The sequence below is a fragment of the Dromiciops gliroides genome, chromosome 4 (assembly GCF_019393635.1).
Source record: "Dromiciops gliroides isolate mDroGli1 chromosome 4, mDroGli1.pri, whole genome shotgun sequence".
In the NCBI taxonomy this organism is placed as follows: domain Eukaryota; kingdom Metazoa; phylum Chordata; class Mammalia; order Microbiotheria; family Microbiotheriidae; genus Dromiciops; species Dromiciops gliroides.
In genome coordinates, this window is record NC_057864.1 from 483,487,201 (window position 1) to 483,511,968 (window position 24,768).

General features: G+C 54.7%; 2 protein-coding genes across 11 annotated transcripts; one reads left to right on the forward strand and one right to left on the reverse strand.

The window, feature by feature from the left end:
• The first annotated feature begins 192 nt into the window (after window positions 1-192).
• On the forward strand, window positions 193-3,561 carry ALG3 (ALG3 alpha-1,3- mannosyltransferase). 3 transcript variants are annotated; one of them, XM_044004791.1, is made up of 9 exons: window positions 193-422; window positions 1,123-1,222; window positions 1,331-1,478; window positions 1,771-1,931; window positions 2,271-2,391; window positions 2,592-2,797; window positions 2,896-2,972; window positions 3,062-3,206; window positions 3,302-3,561. In XM_044004791.1, exons 1-9 carry the CDS (start codon window positions 212-214, stop codon window positions 3,471-3,473), a joined length of 1,341 nt encoding a protein of 446 aa, XP_043860726.1. In that variant the 5' UTR covers window positions 193-211; the 3' UTR covers window positions 3,474-3,561. The 3 variants fall into 3 exon arrangements, with proteins under 3 accessions (XP_043860726.1, XP_043860727.1, XP_043860729.1); XM_044004792.1 differs by having other exon boundaries at window positions 294-422; window positions 1,085-1,222; XM_044004794.1 differs by having other exon boundaries at window positions 295-385; window positions 1,085-1,222.
• A 187-nt stretch (window positions 3,562-3,748) lies between these two features.
• On the reverse strand, window positions 3,749-16,344 carry VWA5B2 (von Willebrand factor A domain containing 5B2). Of its 8 annotated transcripts, none has more exons than XM_044004784.1 (21): window positions 15,783-15,910; window positions 14,531-14,702; window positions 14,220-14,393; window positions 13,236-13,446; window positions 12,801-12,958; window positions 9,792-9,923; window positions 9,489-9,613; window positions 8,502-8,657; window positions 8,228-8,338; window positions 7,670-7,878; window positions 7,476-7,587; window positions 7,108-7,293; window positions 6,441-6,609; window positions 6,046-6,365; window positions 5,783-5,972; window positions 5,216-5,560; window positions 5,000-5,137; window positions 4,849-4,917; window positions 4,707-4,764; window positions 4,509-4,620; window positions 3,749-4,423 (listed from the first exon to the last, which is right to left on the reverse strand). In XM_044004784.1, exons 2-21 carry the CDS (start codon window positions 14,667-14,669, stop codon window positions 3,881-3,883), a joined length of 3,657 nt encoding a protein of 1,218 aa, XP_043860719.1. In that variant the 5' UTR covers window positions 14,670-14,702; window positions 15,783-15,910; the 3' UTR covers window positions 3,749-3,880. The 8 variants fall into 8 exon arrangements, with proteins under 8 accessions (XP_043860719.1, XP_043860717.1, XP_043860716.1 ...); XM_044004782.1 differs by having other exon boundaries at window positions 6,046-6,368; XM_044004781.1 differs by having other exon boundaries at window positions 13,224-13,446.
• Between the last annotated feature and the right edge of the window lie 8,424 nt (window positions 16,345-24,768).

Here is a 24,768-nt window from a genome sequence, read left to right on the forward strand (position 1 = left end):
TGAAAGAGTCTTCCCCTAGAGCTGGGGGAAAGGGCAATGCGGAGGGCGGAGCCTTCTACGGCCTCTGGGCTGGGCTAAGGATCAGGAGGCGGGGCTCGGCCCCTTAGGGCGAGGCGCAGGCGCAGTCTCAAGGGGTGTTCCGGAACCTGGATGCGGCGGGCTCTGGTTTCCGGCGGCAGGGGAGGACTCGGTTAGGCGGGGCGCCGACAAGATGGCGGCGGGGGTGCGGAAGCGGAGCCCGGCCGGGACCGGGGCCGGCTCCGGCGCGCGCTGGGGGCTGGGCCTGGGACCGGCGCCGCTGAAGCGGGCCTGGCAGGAGCGGTGGCTGCTGCTGCTGGAGCCGCGCTACACACCGCTCGTGGCTGCCTGCCTCTGCCTGGCGGAGGTGGGCATCAACCACTGGGTCATACGCAGGGTGGCCTGTGAGTGACGGGAGGGGAGGGGCCTAGGGCGGAGGGGCGGGGCCTAACGCTGGGCTGAAGGCTAGGATTGGGGAGGGTAGTGTGAGGGGTGGGGCCTGAGGTTGATGGGGCGGGGCCAAGGCCAGGTAGAGGAATTTTAGGCTCTCCAGGGATTTAGAGCCGGGATGCCCGTGCTGTGCGGGGAGTCCCTTGAGATCTGGATTCAGATCTTGACTCTAACACGATCCGTGTCGCTCTAAACAAGCCCCTCAACCTCTGAGCCTCAGTTTCCCACTTCTGCCAAATGGGTTCGGGCATACCCTCCAGCCCCAAAGGGCTGGAGAAAGGGATCTCATTGAAGGACAGGGAGGAAGCAGAGGCTGTGGAGGAGATGCTAATTGTCCGAGCCCAGGCCCTCTCGCGGGGTGAGGGGAAATCTCAGGGGACCCCAGAATGGATGTTAGTCGGTACCTGACCAAGCTGGAGGGAGCTGGGGGGAGGGGGGCTTCTCCCCTCCCCGGCCTCGGGCTGTCCTTAGTCAGGACGGACTCACCCCACCCCCCCACCTCCCTCCCCCGCTCGCTCTGGGTCTTTGGGAGGAAGAGATATGGCCCCTCTCGGGCCTCGGTTTCCTGCCCTGTAAGTGGAGGGGTCGTGCAGACTCCAGTCCCTCTCACCTCCAGGTCAGATTGAGCAGCTTCACTCACCCCTGTGCTCTTAGACACAGAGATTGACTGGAAGGCCTACATGGCGGAGGTGGAGGGGGTCATCAACGGCACCTATGACTACACTCAGCTTCGAGGCGACACCGGCCCCCTCGTGTGAGTCTGGGCAAGGGGCCCGGCCTGGGCCGAGCAGGGTGGGCAGGTGAGCAACCCCGGGCGGCAGCTGGCAGGGCTCACTCGGGTCGTGTCTGCCGCTTCCCCCAGCTACCCGGCAGGCTTTGTGTACATCTTCATGGGGCTCTACTATGCCACGAGCCGAGGGACCGACATCCGCCTGGCCCAGCACATCTTTCTGGTCCTCTACCTGGCCACCCTGCTGCTAGTCTTCCGGATCTACAGTCGTACGAGGAGGGTGAGCCACCGCCAGGCTGGGGCTGTTTTCTGCTTTGCTCCTCACACTGCACGGCAGGGTTTATGAAGCATTTAACACAGCGCCTACACATGCACGCAGGGCATACGCACCCATGCATGCATGCATGCTCCTACACACTCACATGTACAAAGACACTCAGACGCACAGACACACACTCCTTAATCTGCAGGACAGGCAGGACAGTTGTGCCCTTATTTTAGACAGGGAGGAGTCTCTGAGTGCAGGGGAGGGGGTCCTGACTCCTGGTCCGAGCTCTTCCCGTCCCCTCCAGGTGCCTCCTTTCGTCTTCTTCTTCATGTGCTGCGCCTCCTATCGGGTGCACTCCATCTTCGTGCTGCGGCTCTTCAATGACCCGGTGGCCATGGCGCTGCTCTTCCTCAGCATTAACCTGCTGCTCTCCCAGCGCTGGGGCTGGGGATGCGCTTGTTTCAGGTCCAGACCTCTCCCTGGCTCATCCTGCCCTGCCCCCTCCCCACCCCTGCCCCTCCTCCTGCAGGGAGCTTCAGAGTACGGAGCACCCCAGCCTCCCTTTCTTCCCCATCCTCTCCCATGGGCCTGGAGTGGGGTAGGGGATTAAGACTCTTTCCAGCCCAGCTGCAAATGCAAGCCCCTTCCCTGAATGGAGCCTGACGCCTGTTTGTGGGCTGCAGGGCTCCGTAATACTTCCTGTGGGGTTGTAGGGGAAGGGGCCCTCAGCCAGCTGTCCACGTAGGAGGCCCCTGGGGGCCTGAGGCTGACTTGAACTCTCTTCTCCCTGCAAACGGGCACCAGTCTGGCAGTATCAGTGAAGATGAACGTGCTGCTCTTCGCTCCAGGGCTGCTCTTTCTTCTCCTTTCTCAATTTGGCCTCCGTGGGACCCTTCCCAAGCTGGGCATCTGTGCCCTGCTCCAGGTACACAACTAACCACCTGTTCTCAGGGACAGCGGCTCTTTCCTGTGTCCCTCTAGCAAGATGTTCTGCCCTATGCCTCCCCATTCTCCTGTAAGAAACAGTCCTCTGGCCTCTTGGTCTCCTCCAGACGGACACTGCCAGCCCTGTCCTCACTCCCTGCTGCCACTGGGGTGGCCATGTGGCATTCTATCTGTCCCCAGCTCGTCCTGGGCTTGCCCTTCCTGCTGGAGAACCCAGCCGGCTACCTGTCCCGATCTTTTGACCTGGGTCGGCAGTTCCTCTTCCGCTGGACTGTGAACTGGAGATTCCTGCCCGAGGCGCTCTTCCTGAATCGCACCTTTCACCTGGCCCTGCTGGCTGCTCACCTGAGTCTGCTGGCACTCTTTGCCTTCTGCAGGTGGCCCAGGTGGGCAGAGGTGGGGCTGGAGCCCCTGGGTTCCCTTCAGGGGTGGGTAAAGGAGGAGTAGAGGGATGGTAAACTCAAGTCTTCTCTCCCCTGCCCAGGTCAGGAGAAAGTATCCTGTCCCTCCTGAAAGACCCCTCAAAGAGGAAAACCCCGGCCCAGCCCCTCACTTCGAATCATATCCTTTGCCAGGAGGGAGGTGGGATGGCCATGGGGGGGGGGGTGTCGGTGGGGCTATTCTAGTGCCTTGGCCTTGACCTCCTGCACAGATAGTGTCTGTGCTCTTCACCTCCAACTTCATTGGCATCTGCTTTAGCCGATCCCTCCACTACCAGTTCTACGTCTGGTATTTCCACACGCTGCCCTACCTCCTCTGGGCTACGCCCTCCCGCTGGCTCACTCACCTGCTCAGGTAGGCAGAGCCCTGTGCTGGGAGGGCTGGCGGCTTGTGGCCTTCAGGGAGCCAAGCCCACCCACCCACCCACGGTCTCCCTCCCTTCTCCCCAGGTTACTGGTGCTTGGCCTCATTGAGCTCTCTTGGAACACCTACCCTTCCACGTGCTGCAGCTCGGTGGCCCTGCACCTGTGCCACGCTGTCATTCTGCTGCAGCTGTGGCTGGGCTCCAAGGCCTTCCCCAAGGCCTCCCAACCCCTTCAACCCAGCAAGAAGGCCCCCTGAGCTGCTGCCACCCAAGCTTCTCGGGGCTGCCGACAGACTCTGATCCTTGTAAAACCACCCCCGCCCCAATAAACCTGGTTGAACCCCAGCCCTGTGCTGCCTGCCTCCTGCTCTGTCAGCCTCCCAGGGGTCCCCCCCACTGGCCTGGCCCAGACCCTTCCAGGCAGCCGGCAGCCATTAAAGAGAGATGTGAGCTCCCATGGTCCTCAGAGGCACTTTATTGCAGCCGCCATAGAGGGTGGAGGCCTCACTCTGGCCCCCAGACCCCAGCCCGAGAGGCGGTTTCTGTCTTGGAGGGAAGGGAGTGGATGAAGGGAAGGAGAGCAGGCACTTTCTGTGGCGGAAGAAGGATTTCTACAGTGGAGGGGGCGGGGCCCGGAGAGCCCGCCCAGCTCCAGGCTCCGCGCTCAGACATTGGCGGGGCTGTAGCACAACAGGCGGAGTTGGAGGTTCTGGTCCCAGTGGCGAAGGAGCAAGAAGAGGCCTCGGGCTGCCGCCTTGAGGGCAGCCAGGTCCAGCCGGTCGGGCAGGCTCTGGGCCCTCAGCCAGCTGTCGGCCTTGGCCGCCACCAGCTCCCACTCCCCAAAGGTGCCCGTGCAGCGGTGTTCCAGCCAGGCCAGGGCAACGGCCGTAGCCCAGCTCCGGCCCCGCAGGTCGGGGCCCCCCGACCCTTCCGCACCCTCCGAGGCTTCTGTGTCAGACCCGTGCCCGCTGTCCACCTGGCCCGGTCCCTCCGAGCCCGTGCTGGGGGACTGGCTACCCGAAGTTGTCAGCCTGTCCCCAGAGCCCGGGCCAAGGAGAGCCCAAGGTGAGGAGGCAGAGGCCGGGCTGAGGGTGGCCCGGTGTGCCGGGAAGGGCGAGGCCCTGCACAGCCTCTCGTGGGGGATCTGCACGGCCGCGCAGAAGGGGCCGTCCAAGCGGAAGGACCCGGCAGCCTCCTGCAGCCGCACCTAGGAGGGAGGGCGGGATCAGGCGAGGGCCCGGGCTCTGTGCTCCCCTCCCCAAGCATCTCACCATGCCCCTCGGTGCCCTCACCAACGGGAGGTAGTTGTGGTCACTGCTCTCCTTGTCACCCTCTCCCGCCGGGCCCCGTTCAGGCTCAGGGGTGTAGAGTCTTCGGCCAGAACCAAACCTCCTCCAGCTGAGCCTGGGGAAGGAAAGGCAGTGATCCCCCCCTGCACGTTCCGACTGGTCTAGGGCCCCCCCAGCTTGCGCTTGTCCCTCGGCTCTCACCTTGAGCCGGCACTGTTCTCAGAGTCCCGGGAGCTGGCCGAGGCATTGTCTGCAAGCCCTGTAACGGACTGACAGATAAATCAGCAATCCCCCCTCATCTGGCCCCCAAGCCTGGCCGTCCCACTAAGAACCAGGGTGTTACCATCCGGGTGAGCCGGGCCTTCGGGAGAGTCCGCGCAGGAGGCAGGCATTGGGACGGGCAGCACTGCTTCTGTAGAGACACAGGCCAGGATGCCCTGTAGTGTGGGCTGGGTTGGGCCGGACCGAGTGAAAACAGCACGCGGAGGGGCTACCTGAGCTGTGAATCTGGAGCACCACCGGGAGGGCTTCGCGCGTGACGGCGTCCACAGCCACTGGGTAGGTGAAGAGGGAGGTGGCCGCAGTAGCTTTGCTCGTTTGTAGGGCTCTGAGCCGGAATCGGCGGATGGGGCCTGCAGGACACGGGGCCAAGAGGTGAGAGGGCCTGGGAACCCGGTCCCAGCCACCTTGCAGCCTTCCCCTGCACCCACCTGGCTCCGCCCCCTGCAGGGCCAGCTGCTCATTGTCCCGGATTACAGAAGCTGCTGTCAGCCGGTGCAGGGTCTGGTCCCAGGCGTCTCCCCTCTCAGGAGATGGTGGCAGAGACTCTTCTGGGGTCCCCAGGAATGGCTCCAAGCCAGCGCCCACCTCCCAGCACACGGGCTGCCCATCCTGCAGGGCCCGGACTGCCACGTGACACCTCGGGGGTTGGGGCGGTGGGGGAGGTGGGGCGGTGGGGGAGGGGGCAGAATCCTCTGCTGCCGGTGAGGGGGCAAAAATGAAGGGGGGTTCCACCAACATGTCCCACTCCAGAGGCGTTGGGGAGAGCAGGTTTCCTACGTGGGGGATGAAGGGAGAGGAGAGCGGATTGGATGTTGGCATTTAGAGGTGGGAGACTTTGAAAATCTCATTTAACAGAGAAGCCGACTGAGAGCTCCCCAGTAGCGCGCGAGGGCTTTATACTCCGTCTCATGCTACTTTCCAGCCCGGTCGCTTCCCCTCTTATCGGATCTCCTTTCTAGGGGTTCAGGTGAATCTCCCCACACGCCATCTCCTACCTGAGTCATCGAGACTTCTTCGTAGCTGTTGCCCTTGCTCTGGGCTTGGTTTATCCAACTCTCCACCCAAGGACTGGTTCCTTCGGGGATGGAAAACGGGGTCTTTTCCACCCTGGGGGGTTGAGAGGCTGCGCCCTGTGAAGGCTGTTTTGGGAAGCCGCCCTGGCGTCTCTACGGCTAGGGGAGGAGCCTGTCAAAGAGGAGGTGACTGCTTAGCACCAATCCTGGGGAATCCTCTCCCCTCTGAAGACTCTTCCCCTTACCGTGAATGGGGCCGACAAGGGCAGTGGGCAGGAGTAGCTGGTGGCGGCAGCAGTGGCAGGATCTCCCCAAGCCAGGCTTCGGTGGCCCTGCTGAGAAGGGAGAACTGGCGGGGCGCTATTCTCGGGAGAGCCAGGGCCCCAGGATCCTGGGGACTCACTGCTGCAAGGGGAAGCAGGGCCCGGCTCCGGGCTGGTGGAACATCTGGTCAGGATGTATTGCTCACGGATGTAGGAGGAATGAAAGATCCGCCGCCAGATTGCTGCATCTGATGGGGGGTCTGGCCCAGGGTCAGTAGCTGGATCTGTAGTGGGGTCAGCACCTGCTGGGAGTATGGAAGAGTAGGCCCCCGGCTTCTCCTTCCCTATCCCCTGTGGGCCTTCCCACCCACACTCACTCCGTTCTGAGTCTCCTGGCCCATAGTGGCTGGATCGGCCGGCAGATGCGGTGCCTGCCTCTGGTGGGTCTGTGGCCCCTGTCAGCTCAGTGCCGTGGCTAGTGGCTGATGGCTCCTCTGGAGATGGGAACACGGAACCACCTGAGCTCCTCCATCCGTGCTCTTGACCCTGAGAAAGGAGCAAGTGTGAAGGTCCCGAATGCTGTGTGTGTTAGGGAGAACCAGAGGCCAAGGCCAGCAGCCAGGAGCAGAGGGAGGGAGCCCGTTACGTTTGGATTTACACCCACTGTTCCCTTGGCTAAACTGAGCACCTTTACCGGCAGGGGTTGTAGGCACCTTGCACTGAATCCTTATCGATTCATTAGAATAAAGGAAGGGCTGAGAATCTGGCAGGAGAAGAGGCTGACAGGGACACTTGAGGCCCAGGTGCCATACACCTTTCCCCTTTCCCTCCAGTCCACGTGTATCTTTTGTTCCCTTGATAGAATGGAAACTCCTTGTGGGCAGGGGCTGTTTGATTGTTATCTGGCTTATAGTAGGTACTTTAAAATCTAATTGACTGAGACGGACACTCCAGCAAGAAGTTGGCACTGGACCCCTGGCTTAGCAGGGTATGGTATTTTTTCTCCCATCTTTCCTCTCTCTGCCCCCCAGATCTTGTGATTACCACAGGTGGACGGGGTCGAAAGCCTTCTACACGGAAGAGCGAGCAGTAGCCGATCAGTCGGTCCCCTGGGTAGAGTGTGGGGATCTCCCTAGGCGTCAACATTGCCTCTACCGTGTCAGGCATAAACCAGTCCACAGAAATGTCACTCAGAGCCGGCTCCAGTGCAGTCCGAAGTGCTCGCACTAGCTGCAGGGATCCAGAGAGGAAGAGGCATCACTGAGTTGGGCTGGCCCATGGTCCTCTGCGCCTCCAGGGCGCTTGGGGGAGAGCCAGCCACCAAGGGATAGAGGTGAACAAAGGCTAGGTGATGGCTGAGGCAGGGAAGCAGGGTGCGGGGTGAGGGGCAGGCTCCCACCCCTCAAGCTCACCATGGGCTGCAGCCTCTCCCCAGGGGCCAGAAAGTAGGCATGGCCTCGGCTGAAGGTGGACAGACCCCGGAGCAGCTGGTGGCAGGCAGTGTCCAGGCCAAAGGAGAAGCACCTGCAGGTCCGACAGGAGAAAAGTGGACCCAAGTGAGTCCAGCCCAGTGACTGCTCACGAGCCCTAAACCCAAGATCCGTACCTGGCCATCCCCCCGTGGTGTCTCATGAACTCAAGAGTGTGGTGGGTGGCGGAAGCAGCAGGAGCTGCTGCCGTGAGCAGGAACACCTGTCGTGGGTGGCCTCGTTGGCCCGGCTGCTCCAGGGCCCAGCGAAGGCCAGCGAGCACATCAGGCCTTTCCCAGCCTGTCGGCAGTGCCTCGATGCCCTCACAGGCCAACTGCGCGGTGTGCTGGGAGAGAGAAGGGAGGAGAACTGGGGCCTCCGGGAGCTGAAGCCCCAGGTGTATGTCCCAGCCCAACTCTGGGTTTGGGCAGGTCACTGCAAAGGGGTGGGGTGGCTTGGACCATGTGGTCCCCATACATTGAGAGATGGAAGGAACCTGGGGCCATGTAGGTCATCCAACCTCATCTTACAATTAAGGAAACCAAGGTCAAGGGATCTCTGCAGCTGTTCAAAGTCTCACAGTGTCAGAGGCATGAACTACTCAGCCTCGGGGAGAGCTGATGAAAGGTCCCCTGGGGGTCCCCATTTGGAGGATTCGGGCAGTGCCTCGTTCTAGGAAGGAGGTTAGGACTCACATCATTGCAGGGTTGGCTGGCAGGGAAGAGCGGGTGTACAGAGGAGCCAAATGTAGCAACATTGATGAGTGTCTGAGGGGGGAGAGACTTCACTGCAAGGAGCAGGGCCTCCTGAGGAGCAATTGGGAGAAGTGAGGGCCCCTGCAGGCCACCCGCCATGATGGTCTGGGGAACGGGGCATTGCGCCACCTTGGCTGTGGCAGGAAGGTGAGACAAAACTCATCATCCCCTCTCCCAACCCCCAGCTTCAGCTCTCGGCCCCATCCCCACTGGCCTTGTAAGTGGCCCCGTGGCCGTCCACCAGAAAGAGAAACTCCCTCGTGGCTGAGCCAGGATCCAGGGCCCCTGAGCTCAGATCTGGGCAGAAGCTCAACACCAGCACTGGGTTCAGGAGGATGTCCTTGTGGAAACGACGCTGCAGGAACCACACCTAGACACCAGACAGCCTCACTGAGTCATGCCGGGAGGAAGCCTGGTCAGGGCCCCTCAGCGACAGGGGTACCTCGGAACTCCATGCAGCTTCTGAAGGAACAACCACCGGGTGCCTGGGGACTTTTAAATAGCTCCCAGAAGGCTTTGCATCTTTGTCCCTTTCTTGGAGCTCTCTCCATTCATTAATCACCTAGCCTGCCAAGAGGCAGCCCGTTAGCTGCTAGCCTAGAGTGCTGCTTTTTGTAACCTCCTGTGAGTGAGAAGGGAGCCCTGATCTAGTTCTGGTGCTGCAATATCAGCGGTGGACTCCAAGCCAGAAAGAGTGGGATTCGATTCCCACTTCAGACACTAATTAGCCGAGTGACCTGCCACAAGTCCTCAGTTTCCTCATTTGTAAACAAGGCTTTACCTAATGACCTCTAAGAGCCCTCCCAGTCCTCCACCTGTGATCCCTGGAGTGAGTTAGGAGAAATCCATCTCTGATTCTGCATCATTGACAGGAGAAACCTGGGTAGGATCGTGGGACGAGTCACTGGCTCTCTCTGAGCTCAGCTTCCTCAGTCTGTAAAATGGGATTCCCTCACATCGTTGCAAACAAAATGAGATGATGCTTCTAATGTGCTTTGTGGACCTGAAAGCCCCACCCACAGAAATGCTCTCTGTTCCTCCTGGGATTTGGCCAGTAATGCCATGTTCCATATTATCCTTCCCACAGTTTAATGCGGGATGTCTGAGCCGTCTCCTCCCCCCCCTCCCCCGCCCCCATGATGCCCACTCTTCCCCAGTCTCCTCCTCCCCTGGGGTATCCCACCTGCCCCAGCCCCATCACCTGGCGATCTCCATCACTGTCTTTTCGCAGGAGACGCTGAAAGTCCCTTCGGCTCCTCACTCGGGCCTCGTACTCTGCGGCACTCAGCCCGCCTGCCTCCAGCATCAGGTGCGGTCGGTGAGGCTCTAGTGGGGATGGAATCCGGGAGGATGCCACACCGGGAGAGCTGCTGGCCTCCTCCCGCCCACCTCCCTTGGCTCTGCTTCATGCTGAAAGCAGATCCCAGGATGCACCCTGAGCCGAGCTCTGCAAGCCCTACTGTGATAAGCTCTGAGCCAGCCGCCCTCCCCTCTCGGCCCTCACCACTGGGGTGCAGCAGGATCTCCAAAGCCCGGTCGCAGGGGTGCCCTTCAGCCAGGGTGATGCAGATAGTGGCTGCAGAACTGGCATGTGGTGGGGCGTCTGCTCGGAGGGCATGGGAGGGACTCTCTAGACCTGAGGGACAGAAGGGGAAAGGGGAGGGAGGGAGCAGAGACTGGAGAGGGAGAATCACAGCACCCCCCTTTTCTGCTCCTTAGTGCACACAGATAACCCCCGATGAGTCAGTGAGGGATGCTCCAAGGCCAAGGATCAAGAATATACATGTTAGGGGGCCACTGGGTGGTTCAGTGGATAGAGCACCGGCCCTGGAGTCAGGAGGACCTGAGTTCAAATCTGGCCTCAGACACTTGACACTTACTAGCTGTGTGACCCTGGGCAAGTCACTTAACCCCCATTGCCCTGCAAAAAAGAAAAGAAGAATATGCATGTTGCACACTGAGGCTGCCCAACTGTAAATTCTCTGAGGGCAGGACCATGTGTTACTTTCTTTTTTTTTTTTTTTTTTTTAGGCAATGGGGGTTAAGTGACTTGCCCATGGTTACACAGCTAGTAAGTGTCAAGTGTCTGAGGCCGTATTTGAACTCAGGTACTCCTGAATCCAGGGCCGGTGCTTTAACCCCTGCGCCACCTAGCTGCCCCCTCATGTGTTACTTTCAATACTTACTTCCAGCATCTATAATCTTATTATTGCTGCAGCCATATGTGCCTCCCTCCACTGATGCAAACTGAAGCTCTGGGACTAAAAAGATTTCATCCTCCTGAGATTAACTGGAGTGATGAGCTGTCCCACCATCATGGGAGCTGAGTCTTGGATGGAAGGTTGCACAGTCCAGTTAAGGATGGGTACTCACAGCCCTTCCTGCCTGCTAGGACCCCGCCCCACTTTGTGCTCAGCTGAGACCTTTTGAGAACCCTGGGGCCATCCTGAAGCTATGATGGGGTGTTAGGAAATAGCAAGAGCTCATGTCCAGGGCAACTTTCTCACCCTCCCTGTGCCTACCACAAAACCAAACAGCAGCAGCAGCACCACTGACCCAAGCCCTTTGCATACCTGATCTCATTTGATTTTCTTTTTTTTTTAGTGAGGCAATTGGGGGTTAAGTGACTTGCCCAGGGTCACACAGCTAGTAAGTGTTAAGTGTCTGAGGTCGAATTTGAACTCAGGTCCTCCTGAATCCAGGGCCAGTGCTCTATCCACTATGCCACCTAGCTGCCCCTCATTTGATTTTTATAACAGTGCTGGAAAGTCAGGACTAATAGTTTTATGATCAGCCCCATTTGACAGATGGGGAAACTGAGGCTCAAAGGCAGGATAGCTGGTAAGTGACCAGAGCTGGATTCAGACTCATTTTCCCTCCTGACTCATTAGACATTCAGATCTACCCAACTTTCTTTCTTTCTTTTTGTGTGGGGCAATGAGAGTTAAGTGACTTGCCCAAGGTCACACAGCTAGTAAGTGTCTAGTGTCTGAGTCCAGATTTGAATTCAGGTCCTCCTGAATCCAGGCCAGTGCTTCAACCCAACTTTCTTGGGCACAGCCTCTGTCTCTCTGATGGAGGTATAGAGGTAAAAACTGATGCCAGGCTCTGCTCCCAAGGAGCTGACATTGAGCAAATGCTTGGATAACTGGCATATAGGATACAGGATAAGAGATCATGAGGTCTTAGGCCCACAGATACAGAGCTTGAAGGAACCTCAGAGACCAAATACTCATTTCACTGGTTAAGTGACTTGCCCAAGGTCATATATGAGGCCCAGGTGGGAGAAATAGATAGGCTTTTAGCACAGGTGAAAGGACTTTGGGTAAAAAGCAGAGGGGGAGGGAGCAGTACCCTGCCCAGATCTCAGCTTCTTGTTGCATTCCTCCCTTCCCCATCAACCTGCCCCATCCCAAGCATCTTTAACACTTAAAGGCACTCAGTTCTGTCCATTTGTCTGTCAGGAATTTTTTCAGTCCATCTCTTCATGCTTTCATCCCTTCATGCATGTCCAGCCATTCATATGTCAGTCCATCTTTCCACCCTCCCATCCATTCATATGCAGTCCTGCCTGGCATTCTCCCACTCACTGAATTCCCTCTTACCTTTAAGATTAAATATAACTCCACTGATCTGGCTTTTAAAAGCCTTCAAGACCTTTTAGTCATAGTATTTATCTTGCCCCTTTCCATGCTCTCTAGTCCAGACACACTGGTTTCTTCCTCACCCAACAGATGCTCCATCCCCCATTTCCATGTGCCTTATGCCTGTTGTTTTCCCTCCTCACCTCCATCTGTCAGAATTTCTGGTTGTCTTCAAGACTCAACTCATGTATCTCAGCCTACCCCTTTACTTAGCCTTCCCAATTTAGGCAGCTAGGTGGGGAAGCAGATACAATGCTAGGAGACCAGAATTTGAATAAAATGGGGATGAAAACAGCATCTAATGAGATAATATTTGCAAAGTGCTTAGCCTGTAGTAGGTGCTTAATGAAAAACACTGAGCCCTTCACACATTTTATATGTATGTGTATGAAATATATGCACATACGTATTAAATATACTTCTATACCTACTTGTCTCACCTGATAGAATGGAAGGCCCTTGAGGGCAGGGACTTTCATTGTGAGTTTTGTATCCCCAATGTCTTGCACCCTGCCTGGCATGCAGTAGGTGCTTAATTAGTGCTTATTGGCTAATTCCGTCCACAAATGGTGAGTGCATATAGAGGCTGTGCATCGCTGCATCCAAGTGTCATCCTTGTTCCTTGGGTAGTTTCTTTTCTGGAGCCTATCTTTTGGTAGGGGGTGAGGGGGTTTACTGTCTTGTCACTCCCATTTCATGGGGTTTCTCAGGGGGGAAGGGGTTTTTCTTCTGTCTCTCCTGCAATCTAGTGCCGGTCCACAGTACATAGCTGGCTGGTGCCTGCCTGAGCCCAGGGACATCCCGGGGCAGAACAGATGCCGGGGCAACCTGTTGCTGCCAATTGGCTATACCTAGTGAGAAGTACTCACCTGCCAACAGGCACGGTCCAGTCACCAGCATCTCAAAGGAGAAGGTGTAAGGACCTGGGCACCGGGCAGGGCCACAGAACATGTCCCTGGGGGCTGGTGAGTCTTTCTGGGCAGGCCCCTCATCCTCAGGAGTGCCCACCCCAAAGCAGCTGGTAGGACTGGAAGGGATGAAGTGGCAATATCACTCTTAACCCTGCTTGACTCCCTCCCTGCTTTCTGCTGTCCCAACACCAAGGAGTCAGGCTTTCACTCAGCTTCTCTGGAGGCTCACCGGCAACACATCCCCTTCCCTTTCTCCTCCTGTCCCTCCCCCCTCCCTCTCACTGTGCCCCTTGTTGCTCCAAGGCCTGCCCTCTCTCGGCTGACTGCTCCTCACCCCAGGGAGGCCCAGAGAAGCCCAGGCAAGGAGGGAGGGAGAATCACCATAGGCCCAACCTGTCGTCACAGAGGCCAGAGGGTCTGGCTGGGCTGGACTGGGCCAGGGGGGTGAGGATGGAGGGTAAGGCCACCCGTATCGCCCCGTCTGGCCTCGTGTGAAGCTCTCGGCTGCTCCTCAACGACACAGTGATGGTCCCTTCAGGGGCGATGAGGCCTGTGGGCAGTACCAGTGTGGAGCGAGCCTGGGCTGGATGGAGAACCAAATGACCTGGGTTGGGGGGATCAGAGATAAGAGAGGTCCTGAGGGTGAAGATGAGCCTGGGAGCAGTCGTTGGTGGGTGGAGGCTGGGGAGTACCAGGGAGAATCGGGGGATGCCCTGGGACTGTGGCTGCTAGTGGGATGGCTGCTAGGGAAGGGGTGACCCCTGGAAGGGAAAGTTTGGGGAAGGTGATGACTGATCACAGAGGGTAAAGGAAAGGGGGGCTCACTAGTGGGCCACTGCGCCGCCCCAGAACCTCTGGCCAGGGCCCACATACCCACCACGGTTACGTTTCCCCTCAGGCTCCTCCCAGGGACGGGGGCAGAGCTGGGTTTGGACTCTAAATCCCCCAGCTGCCCCTTCTCACCCATCGCAGCGTCGTGTCCCTGCCCTGGCCCACAACCTTATTCCTTTAGGGAGCAGCAGGGCCAGGGGGCTGACCGTGGGACCCAGTGGGAGGTGAGGAGGGAGTAAGAAGTGTCCAGAGGTATGTTGGGAGGCTCCCTCCCAGCTGGGTGCCCATATCCCCGGAGGCCCAGAAGTGGAAGGGCCCTTTGACATCGTCTGATCCAAGTACATTGTTTTCCAGATGGGGAAATGGGACCATCTACCACAGCTCAAGGCTCCATGCAGCCTCTGAGCCCACACTGTGTCTGCACAGATGTTTCTGTGCTTTTCTCTGTGATGTCTGAATCTGTGTGCATACAACTCTGCGTCTGCACCCGTCTCTGCTCATATCTGGATGTGTGTCCCTGTCTCTGTCCCTGAGCCTTCCCCTCACCCTGGGCACAGCGGCGGGGCAGGCCGGCCTCTGGACGCAGCTCCCTGCAGCAGGGCTCGCTGGCACTCCTGTGACGGCTCTGCACCTGGAAGGAGACCCGCCTTCCGGCCGCTTCTGCCTCGAAGCCAGACACCACTTCGGCCTCTGCCTCAGCCAGCGGATATACAAACACCCCTGTGGTGGTAGGGAGACTTCAGATAGGGGGCTGACCCATACCCATCTGCCCTGCTCCCCCAGACGCTCACAAGTCCGTTTCATTTCCCATTCCCACTCACTGTCTCAGGTTTCCAACCACCACACCTTTGTCTCACCTTCCACAGGCTCTGGTGCCGGGTTGTGGTAAGTGAGGCGGGCATTGAGGCCCAAGCAGGGGCCATTGACACAGGCCCGGACCCAGGAGTCCTTGAGGGGCAGAGGAGTCCAGGTGGATGGACAATAGAGACCAGGCATGGTGGTCCTGCCTCTTGGCCTGTTGTGGCTCAGCTGTGGAGGGTTGGAGGAGGGAGGAGGTGAAGCAGCAGTGAGAGACAGTGCTCCAGAGATAGGAGAGGCAGCTATCCACTGGGGTTTGTGGCGGGGAAACTGGCCTTGGAGTTCGATGGGAGCCAAACCCTAGGAGAAGTTGCTAGACTGTGTGGGACTCACGTGTTTCCTTGATCTAGATGGGTGGGGGGACCCAGGCAACAGCCCACAAGTGAGAAACATCTGCTTACCTGTTCTCCCCACTATTACCTTGGGAACTGAGAGGCCAGGAGACATCTCCTGGTAACCAGGGACCACAGGGTTAATGATTAGCCAGAGGGAGCAGGGGAGGGAAGACCAGATGGGCAGGGGGGGGGGGTCTCCTACAACTGTCCCCAGGTCTCCAACCCCGCCCCTCCCTGTACCTGCCCGGGTCCCTCAGGGCTCCCAAGCGGCTGCCAGCTGTTGGAAGAGGAAGTGGGGGGCCAGACTATTGGCCCAGACCGGCCTGGGGCCGGAGGGGTGGGGAGTAGGAAAGGACGAGCATCCCCAAGCAGATGCTCCGTCCTCTGGGGCTCTCCAGGTCTCGGCAGCGGAGGATGTCAGCCCCGGTCCCTGAGCCCCCAAAGGGAAGGGAAAGAAAGCGGGGAAGAAAGGAGGGAGGGGCTGCTTCATTCATTGTTGCCTCGGGAGTTGCCCGAGTTGGCAAGATGGGGTGGGGTGCGGATTAGTTCTAGGATTCGAGGAGAGAGAAGCAGGGCCCTGGCCATTCCCCTGCCACACAGCAGAGCGGAGCTGCTGGGGGCACCCAAGGAGGGGACGTCGTGTGGACGCCTTCCCCCTCTCGACGGAGAAGTCCCCGAGTTGGGGTGAGGGTGCGGGGAGAGAGTCCCGGGGCTGGATACTCTCAGTTCCGCGCCTGCCCTACCCCGTTTCTTCAGTCCTGCCCCTTCTGCCTCCCCATCTCCCCAGCACCTCCCGGGCCCTCCCAAGTCCATCCCCACCTCCATCCCCATCCCCATCCCCATCCCCATCCCCATCCCCGTCCCGTCCCGTCCCCGTCCCCATCCCCATCCCCATCCCCATCCCCATCCCTATCACCTGGTGCTCTGCCCACCCGCCCGCTCAGTCTCCGGGGCTGCAGCTGCTCTCCCGCGGGGCCGGCTCGGGCTCCCTTGCCCCTCTCCCTCTCCCTCTCTGTCTCTGTCTTTCTCTGTCCCTGCAGCGCTCGCGCTCGCCCTCCCTCCTCCCTCCCTCTCCCAGGATGATGCCTGGCCACGCCCCCGTCCCCATTCTCCCGGGAGACCCCAACCAAGAGGCAGGCGTGGCTCGCTGCCCCTCCCGGACCCTCCTCCTCCCCCTTCTCCTCTTCCCTTCCCCCTTCTTCTCCTGGACCCTCCCCTCCCCCTCCCAGCTCCTCCTGCCGCAGCGCAGCTGGGAAGTTGGCCAGCCCGCGGGCTCACTGGGCCCTGTTCTCCTCCTCCCTCCCCCTCTCCCTCTGCTTTTGAGGTCCCAGGGAGCCGGTACCCTAGAAGCCTGGATCCCCACCCACCCCTCAACCTTGAGGTGAGGCTGGGACACAGCAGTCGCTTCCCAGCTCTGCAGTGATCGCTCACGATCGGGCCCATCTCCTCATCGCCTGAGCCCTGCCTTCCCTTCTCTGCCACTCTCAGGGAGCTGACCTACCTCGCCTCGAAGTTGGAATCCCCTCCCCCCACACCCCCTCAGGTCCAACTCTTCCATTCCATGGCACGAGCCCCCTATGGCAGACTGGAGGGCTCTTGGCCTCCCACTGAGGAAGCTGGGGCCTAGGGCTGGGAAGGGGTTCACCCAAGGATGCATGGTGCATTGTGACTAAGCTGGGCCCCAGTGCTTCTGCCTCCTGGGCCAATGCTTTTAACTACTTTGGCTGTAGTGAGCCTGGTGAGGCCTCCCTGTCCTTTCTGTAGGATTCATTCCAAGGCTATGGAGGACCCCTACCACCACCAGCAGCATACCCCCAGCCCTGAAGGAGAGTCAGAGGGTGGGACTGGGAAAGGGCTTACATTCTATTGGGAAAGACCACTTGTGTACAGATAAACCCAAGGCAGTTCTGGGGGGTGGGGTGGGAGTGAGAAGCAGGCAAGGCCTCATGGGGAAGGTGCTGAGTGAGCTGAGTCTTAAAGCCTAATATGCCCTCACCCCATTTCACAGATGGGAAAACTGAGGCTAGGACAGATGAAGTGTCTTCTGCTGCATCACAAAAGATGCAGCAGAACTCTTGCTGGACCCGGCATTAAAGGACCTGGTTTTTTGGTTTTGGGGGGTTTTTGGTTAGGCAATTGGGGTTAAGTGACTTGCCCAGGGTCACACAGCTAGGAAGTGTCAAGTGTCTGAGGCTGGATTTGAACTCAGGTCCTCCTGAATCCAGTCCCGGTGCTCTATCCACTGCACCACCTAGCAGCCCCCGGGACCTGGTTTTTAATCCTGTCTTTGCCACCTACTATCTGTGTGGTCAGGCTGGACTCATAGCCTCTGATACCCTAGGTACCTAAATTCACCCAATGTGAATTTGCCCCATTTGCCCCAATGTCACAGAGACAGCATAACAACAACAAGTCAGAAGAGTTGAGCTTCCAGTACCCTCTGCCTTTCCTCATATGTGAGACTCAGAGCTGGAAGGACCTCAGAGGCCATGGGGTCCATCTCCCGGTTTTAGAGAGGACAAAACTGAGGCTCACAAGAGGGAAGTGATGTCCAAGCAGCCCCAGAGGGGTATCAGATGAAAGAGTATACATGTATAAATCTCCAAATAAAATTTCAGTGCTGCCATTCTCCCCCTCCTCCTCCTTCTCCTCCCTGTCCTCTTCCCCCTTCTCTCCCCTCCTCCTCCCTCTCCTCCTCCTCCTCCCCCTCCTCTTCCTTCTCCAGTGCTGACTCTAGCATCACTTGTCTTTCCACTGTGCCACACCACCTACTTTCCCCAAGTCACTCATTTCTCTCAGCATTCTCTCCCTTTGGGTTTTTAATTCTCACCCCAAGTCACCAGAGGAAGCAGAGCTGATAAACTCCCACAAACCCTTTCCTCCTGGATGCTCTCTCTACTTTCTCCTGCTTCTCTAGCCCTGTGAAATAGGTAGTGTCCCCATTCAACAGGTAAAGAAACTGAGGCTCAGACTGACTTAGGGTCACACAGCTACATGATCTTTATGTATCTGTCCTGTCTTTCCAACTAGGCAGTAAAGCCCTAATGGCAACTCAATCTTAGGCCTCTTTGTCTAAATCCCCATGAACTGAATAGGTTCTCAGTAAGCGTCTATTAATGATGATGATGGTGGTCCTCAATCAAGTATCCTCCTGCAGAATGTTGAATATTCCCATTTTATTAAAGATCAGGAGATTGAAGCAGAGAGAACCAGAGATTAGCCGTCTAAAGTCATAGGTAGTGATCTATCCACCAGACGCTTGGTTCAATTCAACAAACATTTATTAATCACCTACTGTGTGTCAAACACCGTGTTAATCACTGAGGCTATGATGACATGGAGACAAAAATATAACTGTTGCTGCCCTCAGGAGGCTTATATTCTACTGAGGGATACACATGTAGTGTAGGCAGGGTTGACTACGGAGTCTCTGACCAATTTCATGGGTTTCCTCAGCTAATGATGACCTTTGTTTGGAGACATCTAACATCCCCAAGGAATGTGGCCATGCTCTGGTTGGTCTTCCATAGGACCCAGAGAATTTCTGGCTGATTTACGGAAATAAGCTCTTTTAGGAAGAATAATCTGCTGTCCTTCCCCTTTCCTGTCCTGTCTTCACTTTCTTCCCTCTTCTCCCCTCTGTCTCCCTCCTCTCCGTGTCTGGTTTATGTCTGTATCTGTTCTTTTCTGTGTCCATCTGTGTTTGTCTGTCCCACTATCCATCTGCCTCCTTTCTCATTTTGAAGAGACAGATCATCAAGCAGCAGAGCAGACTTGCATTAGGGAGGGGGTGCATGTGACCAATACACAGATTCCTCCCCCCAGGAATGGTTGGTGCCAACTTCTTCTTCTTTTTTTTTTCCAGGGCAATGAGGGTTAAGTGACTTGCCCAGGGTCACACAGCTAGTAAGTGTCAAGTGTCTGAGGCTGGATTTGAACTCAGGTCCTCCTGAATCCAGGACTGGTGCTTTATCCACTGCGCCACCTAGCTGCCCTGGTACCAACTTCTTGCAAAAGCATGTGGCAGAGGTGGAGATATATCCATAAAGTCTGAGGGTGTGGTTCATTAACAGTATTCATACATCCCAAATACTATGTGCAGGAGCAGAGATTTTGAATTGCCCCACAGCAGCAAGATCCGGGAATCTAGCCTTCTAGCCAGAGAGGGTAGATTTTTCTGGGCACTCATTGTGGGAGACAGGCAACTAGGTGGTACAGTGGATAGAGTACTGGACCTGGAATCAGGAAGACTCATCTTCCTGAGTTCAAATTTGGCCTCAGACAACTAGCTGTGTGATCCTGGCCAAGTCATGTCACCCTATTTGCCTCAGTTTCCTCATCTGTGAAATGAGCTAGAAAAGGAAATGGCAAACCACTCCAGTATCTTTGCCAAGAAAACCCCAAATGGGGTGACAGAGTTGGATGTGACTAAAACATGACTGAACAACAACAAAAAAATAGGGACATCCTGCTCTTGGTGATGCCAGAACCCAGTGGTCTGCATTCAACAAAGTCAAGTAGCCCAAATGGGATGCTCTTGTTGAAAGTGTTGCTACAGGGGCAGCTAGGTGGCGCAGTGGATAGAGCACCGGCCCTGGATTCAGGAGGACCTGAGTTCAAATCTGACCTCAGACACTTGACACTTCCTAGCTGTGTGACCCTGGGCAAGTCACTTAACCCCAATTGCTTCACCAAAAAAAAAAAAGAAAGAAAGAAAAGAAAGTGTTGCTACTTTCCTCCTTATTCTAGGAGTGAGATATCCTGCAGGTAGCATTCTGCCTTTCTTCCGCTATCTTGGCTCCACCAAAGGTAGCTTTCTAACACAGACCTTGGGGAAGAAGCAACACACCTCCCTTTCAAAACAGCAGAAGCTTGAGGGTCCCTGCTGAGGCAGCTAGTTTTCTCAGTGGTTAGAGCACTAGCCCTGCAATCAGGAAGACTTCAATTCAAATCTGGCCTCAGACACTTACTCTGGGCAAGTCATTTAACCTCTGTTTACCTTAATCTACTACAGAAGGAAATGGCAAACCAATCTAGTATCTTTGCCAAGAAAATCCTATGGACGGTATTGGCAAGCTATGGTCCATGGAGTCACCAAGAGTCAAACATGTCTTAACAAGAGCAACAGGTTTTGGGGAGGTGTGTTGCAAGTCTAGCCACCAGAGGGAGCTTGTCAGTGAGGGCCCAGGCTTTACAACGTCAAGACTGCTAATCTCTGGCTAAATAAAGCTGATACCTCTGTAGTGTGAGCACCCAATTTAGACCAAGGGCACCTGTGGGAAGGCCTTGCTCCCTGCTTGGCCCTCTTCTTGGCTCATAGTCCCCGGGGGCATCTCTATTAGTCATGGGTATTTTGACAAGACTCCCATGATAAAGAGCACTCTCTCTTTCTTTGGTCCTGGCCTCAGCCTTCTTTAGCTGAGGGGGAAAAAAAGCTCTCTGAGTTAAAAGGAGGAAACTCCTCTTTCTCTCTCACACTATGCATACAGCGGCCAAGCCAAAGTCAGTATTAATGGCCGCTAGGATTTATGGGAGCATTTTGAATAATGCAGATGATGAAAGTGTTATGGGCCCAGAGCACCCCACTTCTAGGGTACATCAAAGAACCTTCTCCTTGAGAAACTAAACCAAAGGACAGACACACCTAAAGAGATAAGTGGAACCAGATGCAAGGGAGCTAGCTTCAGGACTACCACCCTTCATTCCAGTCTCCCTCACCCCTGGGGAGATAAGATTAGGTGTGGCTGCTGCCTTTGTGCCAGGAGAAGGAGAGAGATGGCTTGAGAGATCCGAAGCCACCCCTCACCCAATTCCCCCAGTCACCACCAGTGGGGGATGGTCCTCCCTCAAAAGGGGAACTTTCCACAGTCAGACGATCATCTCATCAGACCACCATCGGACCTCTATGAAAGTATCTGCCTGTCTCCTGCTCAAGGAGATTGGTATCTCAGAGCCATGCTCTATGCCATGCCTTTCTCCCCATGAGAAGAAGTCCGAGGATTTCTTTCTTGGTTTCCCTTCCCCAGCCCCTAAATAAACTACTATCTTATTCTATTGGTTTTGTGTGCAAGAGGGTGTAATTCTTTAAAGAGGAATTCCTAAGGACCCCAAACCCCTACCCCTACCCCAAACCCCCCACCTATTTTCCCCATGACAAAAGCAAAGGACAGGGAAATCAAAACCCATTTCTCTGCCTGCCTTTCTGTTGTTTAGCTGAGAGGTGGGGGCAGAGATTTTTCATCCCAGAGACAAGAGGGAACCACTGGTCATTTCTGAGTAGTGAGTGAATATGGACAAGCACTCTAAAACCTTCAGCTACTCTATTATGGTCCAATCTGTCCTCTAGGTAACTCTGCCTTCCTGCTCCTTATAATACTGACATTCATCTACTTAAGCCTAGGCTTAAGTGTGTGTGTGTGTGTGTGTGTGTGTGTGTGTGAGAGAGAGAGAGAGACAAGTGTACAGCTGTGTGAAGAGGGGTAGTAAGGTTGTTTCTGCTTGACTTAGGAGGGCAAATTGAATAACAGGGGGGGGGGGAATTGAAGAAAAGGCAGGTTTCTGCTTAATATAAAGGAAAACTTCCTAGTGACCTGAGTTGTCCTGACATGGAACAGACTGACTTAGAAGGTAGAGAGGTCCCCATCTCTGGGAGTCTGCAAGTGAAAGCTAGACAATTATCTGTCGGGGGATGTCATAGGGAAGGAGATTCCCATTCAGTAATAGGTTGGAGTAGAGGACCTCTGGGATCCCTTTCAGTTCTCAAGAGTCTGTGACTCTGTCATTTGTAATAGAAGGTCTCTGCCCTGTAGAAACTCCCATCTTCACTGGGTACACATAGGAAGCGATGAAATAACAAGAAAAACCTAAGAGGCTCGAGCTTGCAAAGCTGACTCTCCAAAGCTTCTTTCCCCATAGGTACTGACTGTTCTTTCAATTCAGCTAAGTGGCCTCTAAGGAGATGGTGGTACTTTGGTTATAGCCTTGGGGATTGCATTCCCATAGGTGGCACCTGAGACATAGATTATAGAATGTGCTTTCCCACTTGAATTTTAAAAATTGAAAAGTAGTAAAGGAGATAAGCAGGGTTATTCATCCTTTACACCCGAGAGGGCCAAAATGACATCACAGTATTGGCTTCATGTACAGCATGTCCAACTGTGGCTCGCAATGATATGGGAAAAGAAAACATCATTTAGAGCAAGATTGAAAGAACCCAAACACCCAAGTTTTCGAGAGACAAGTGAGAGTTGTCTTTTCTTACTAATCTTCACCTGGTATGAGTGAGTGAATGAGTGAGTGGTTGGTTGGCTGCTTAATCTAATTCTGGTTCCCCTTTCCATCCCATGCCTGGGCCTGAGTGGAACAGATCTTTCTCATTCTGAAGCCTTTTTGATATCCTGGCCTTATCAGGAATCCTAGAAGACACTGAAGTCATGAGAAAGGTCCTAAGTCTATTTGTCCACAGTCCACATAGGGGTGCAGGACTTGTCCACCTCATCTCATAAAAAGGCACCTTCTTCCTGACCTCATGAAAATGACCTCTTGGCTTGGAATCCAACCCTAGATGCAAGCAAGATCAGAGTCATGTCTATATGGGGGGAGATAAGGCTGCTCCTTTCTCCTTTTTACATCATCTAAATCTGGGAAAGGAGGTGGGGGGGCAGTGTGCTCCTGAGTTATTTGATTTTTCTGGACATTGTCCCTGGGTCTGCTTTTCTAGAACCTGTTTCTTACCTGTTTGTTTGTTTGTTTTTTTTCTCAGACTAAAAGTTACTTCTTGGAATAACTGTCCATGGTTTTTGCCTGTCCCTCTCCTACTAAGGACCCTTTTCATCTCTGAATCCATACAAGCATGGACCAAGTTCTGTCCTGGGAGAGTCTGACCCCTAAAGAGAAAGGTCTGACTCTTCATCCCTCCATCCTTCCACTCCTCCAGCCTAGAAAAAATAATTTAAAGGAGAAAAAGGGAATGCAAAAAGGCACTCATGTGCAATATGTCAGGTATAGGACAGCTATTTGTTTCTTCCACACAAAAGAAATGCTAAAACTCACATATACATGGACTTTCAAGCATGTGCAGCAAGGGGCTATGTAACAAGGATTGTTCTCCACATGTAGTATGGAGATGTCATTGTGTGGCTCAAAGGGAGACATAGTATATATCTCTAATCTCCTCTCCCCCTATCCTTCTCTAAGGGAAACGTTAATTCCTATCAAGAGAGGAAGCAGGAGGTTGGGACAAGAGGCTGCTCTGCTCTCCTGGTGGGGTGGGGGTGGGGTAGTGGGGTAGAATGATATCTATCTTCTCCCTCAAATATAATTATTCTAGGGGGAGGGATCAGGTTCAAGATAACTTCTGATCACTTTCATTATTGGGGGAAGCAGGAGGACCCCTAGCTTGATCCCCTTCCCTCTGTGTTGTTTAAAAAAATCTAAATGTAGGTTCTAATCTGTCCTCCCCCCCCGCCAGTTTTGGGGGAAAACTGGCTAAAATCACTGATGAATTCACCAAGAGTTTAGGCACTATTTCTAAGAGACCCCATCATCTGACCCGCCATGGCAAGGTCAGGAACCAAAAGAGGCAGAACCCCTCTGTCTGCTTCCTACTTTGTGTCCCCCCTCCCAGAAAAGGGAGGCTCCTCAAGTTGATTGGCTGGTAGTTTTGATAGACAGTACCCACGAGCAAATGTCACTTCCTGACACCAAAGAAAAGCCATATGGCTTGCCCTCAGACGCCTTCTCCTCATGGTGGAGCTTTCCTACAGTAAGTCTCCAGCAGGTGGCATCATTCCAATTCTTACACCTCCAACTACCAGTTCTACAAAGAACACATTATTATCGAAGAAAATCCATTTATCCAAATTGGTAGCAAAACAAAAATCAGAGAAGATATAAAGGTATCATAAGTACTTTGGAATTGTCTTGGATCATTGTATTGCTGAGAAGAGCTAAGTTATTCATAGTTAAACATCACACAATATTGCTATTACGGTGTACAATGTTTTCCTGGTTCTGCTCATTTCACTTTGTATCAGTTCATATAAGTCTTTCCAGGTTCTTCTGAAATTTACCTGTTTATCATTTTATTACACAATAGTATATAAATTCATTTTGTGGGACTTCATCTGTATAATTTTCCTTCAATGCTTGCCTACTCAAGTAGGGGGGAAGGTTGAGGGAGGGGGAGGATTTGGAATTCAAAATTCTTAAAAATGAATATTAAAACAGGATATAAATTCATATATGACGACTTGTTCAGCCACTCCCCAGTTGATAGGTATCCTCTTGATTTTCAATTCTTTGCCACCACAGAAAGAGCTGCTATAAATATTTTTGTAAATGTGAGTCCTTTCCCCTTTTTTGATCTCTGGGATACAGGTGGTCTGTGCTTCTAAGTATTTGTATGTTTAGCTAATTTCCTAGGCTTTCCTTACTGGTTACTTTTTTGGGGATACTGTCTCTCATATGTCTCTCTGTGTGTCTCAGCTTTCTACATTATAGCCATTCTTCATAGTATCTAGTTTGGTGGGTATCTCTAAACTCTCCTTTTCTTTTTGATTTGAGGTCCTTTTGTTTAGAGTTGCAAAGCATCAGGCAAATACACTGTCACCATTCCTTGTTAAAGTATGTTCTATCTGCAGGAGTCTACCATTCCTATAGTTTAAGCTGTGACCCAAAAGTCATTCCCAGACACCATCTTAACCCATGCTTCACTTCTGAAGTCGGTTTTTCTCCTTTCCATCCCTTGCCTGTTATGGAGAGCTGTGGTGAAAACAGCACTTGTGCCCATGTTGTCTTCAGTTTCTTGCCCAAGACTTGGCTATCTCTGGTGTTGCTTTTCAGGCATTGCTTGGAAATATTTTTTGTGACCACAAGAATCACCTGAAGTGGGCAGTGGTCAT

Coding starts and splice junctions, on each gene's coding strand:
- ALG3 (XM_044004791.1), top strand. CDS start 212: ATGGCGGCGGGGGTGCGGAAGCGGAGCCCGGCCGGGACCGGGGCCGGC. Junction 1,479..1,770: donor TCTACAGTCGTACGAGGAGG/GTGAGCCACCGC, acceptor CGTCCCCTCCAG/GTGCCTCCTTTCGTCTTCTT. Junction 2,973..3,061: donor CCAGCCCCTCACTTCGAATC/ATATCCTTTGCC, acceptor GACCTCCTGCAC/AGATAGTGTCTGTGCTCTTC.
- VWA5B2 (XM_044004777.1), bottom strand. CDS start 14,669: ATGCCTGGTCTCTATTGTCCATCCACCTGGACTCCTCTGCCCCTCAAG. Junction 8,339..8,501: donor GCCACGGGGCCACTTACAAG/GCCAGTGGGGAT, acceptor ATTGCTCCTCAG/GAGGCCCTGCTCCTTGCAGT. Junction 7,294..7,475: donor GGGAGAGGCTGCAGCCCATG/GTGAGCTTGAGG, acceptor GGATCCCTGCAG/CTAGTGCGAGCACTTCGGAC.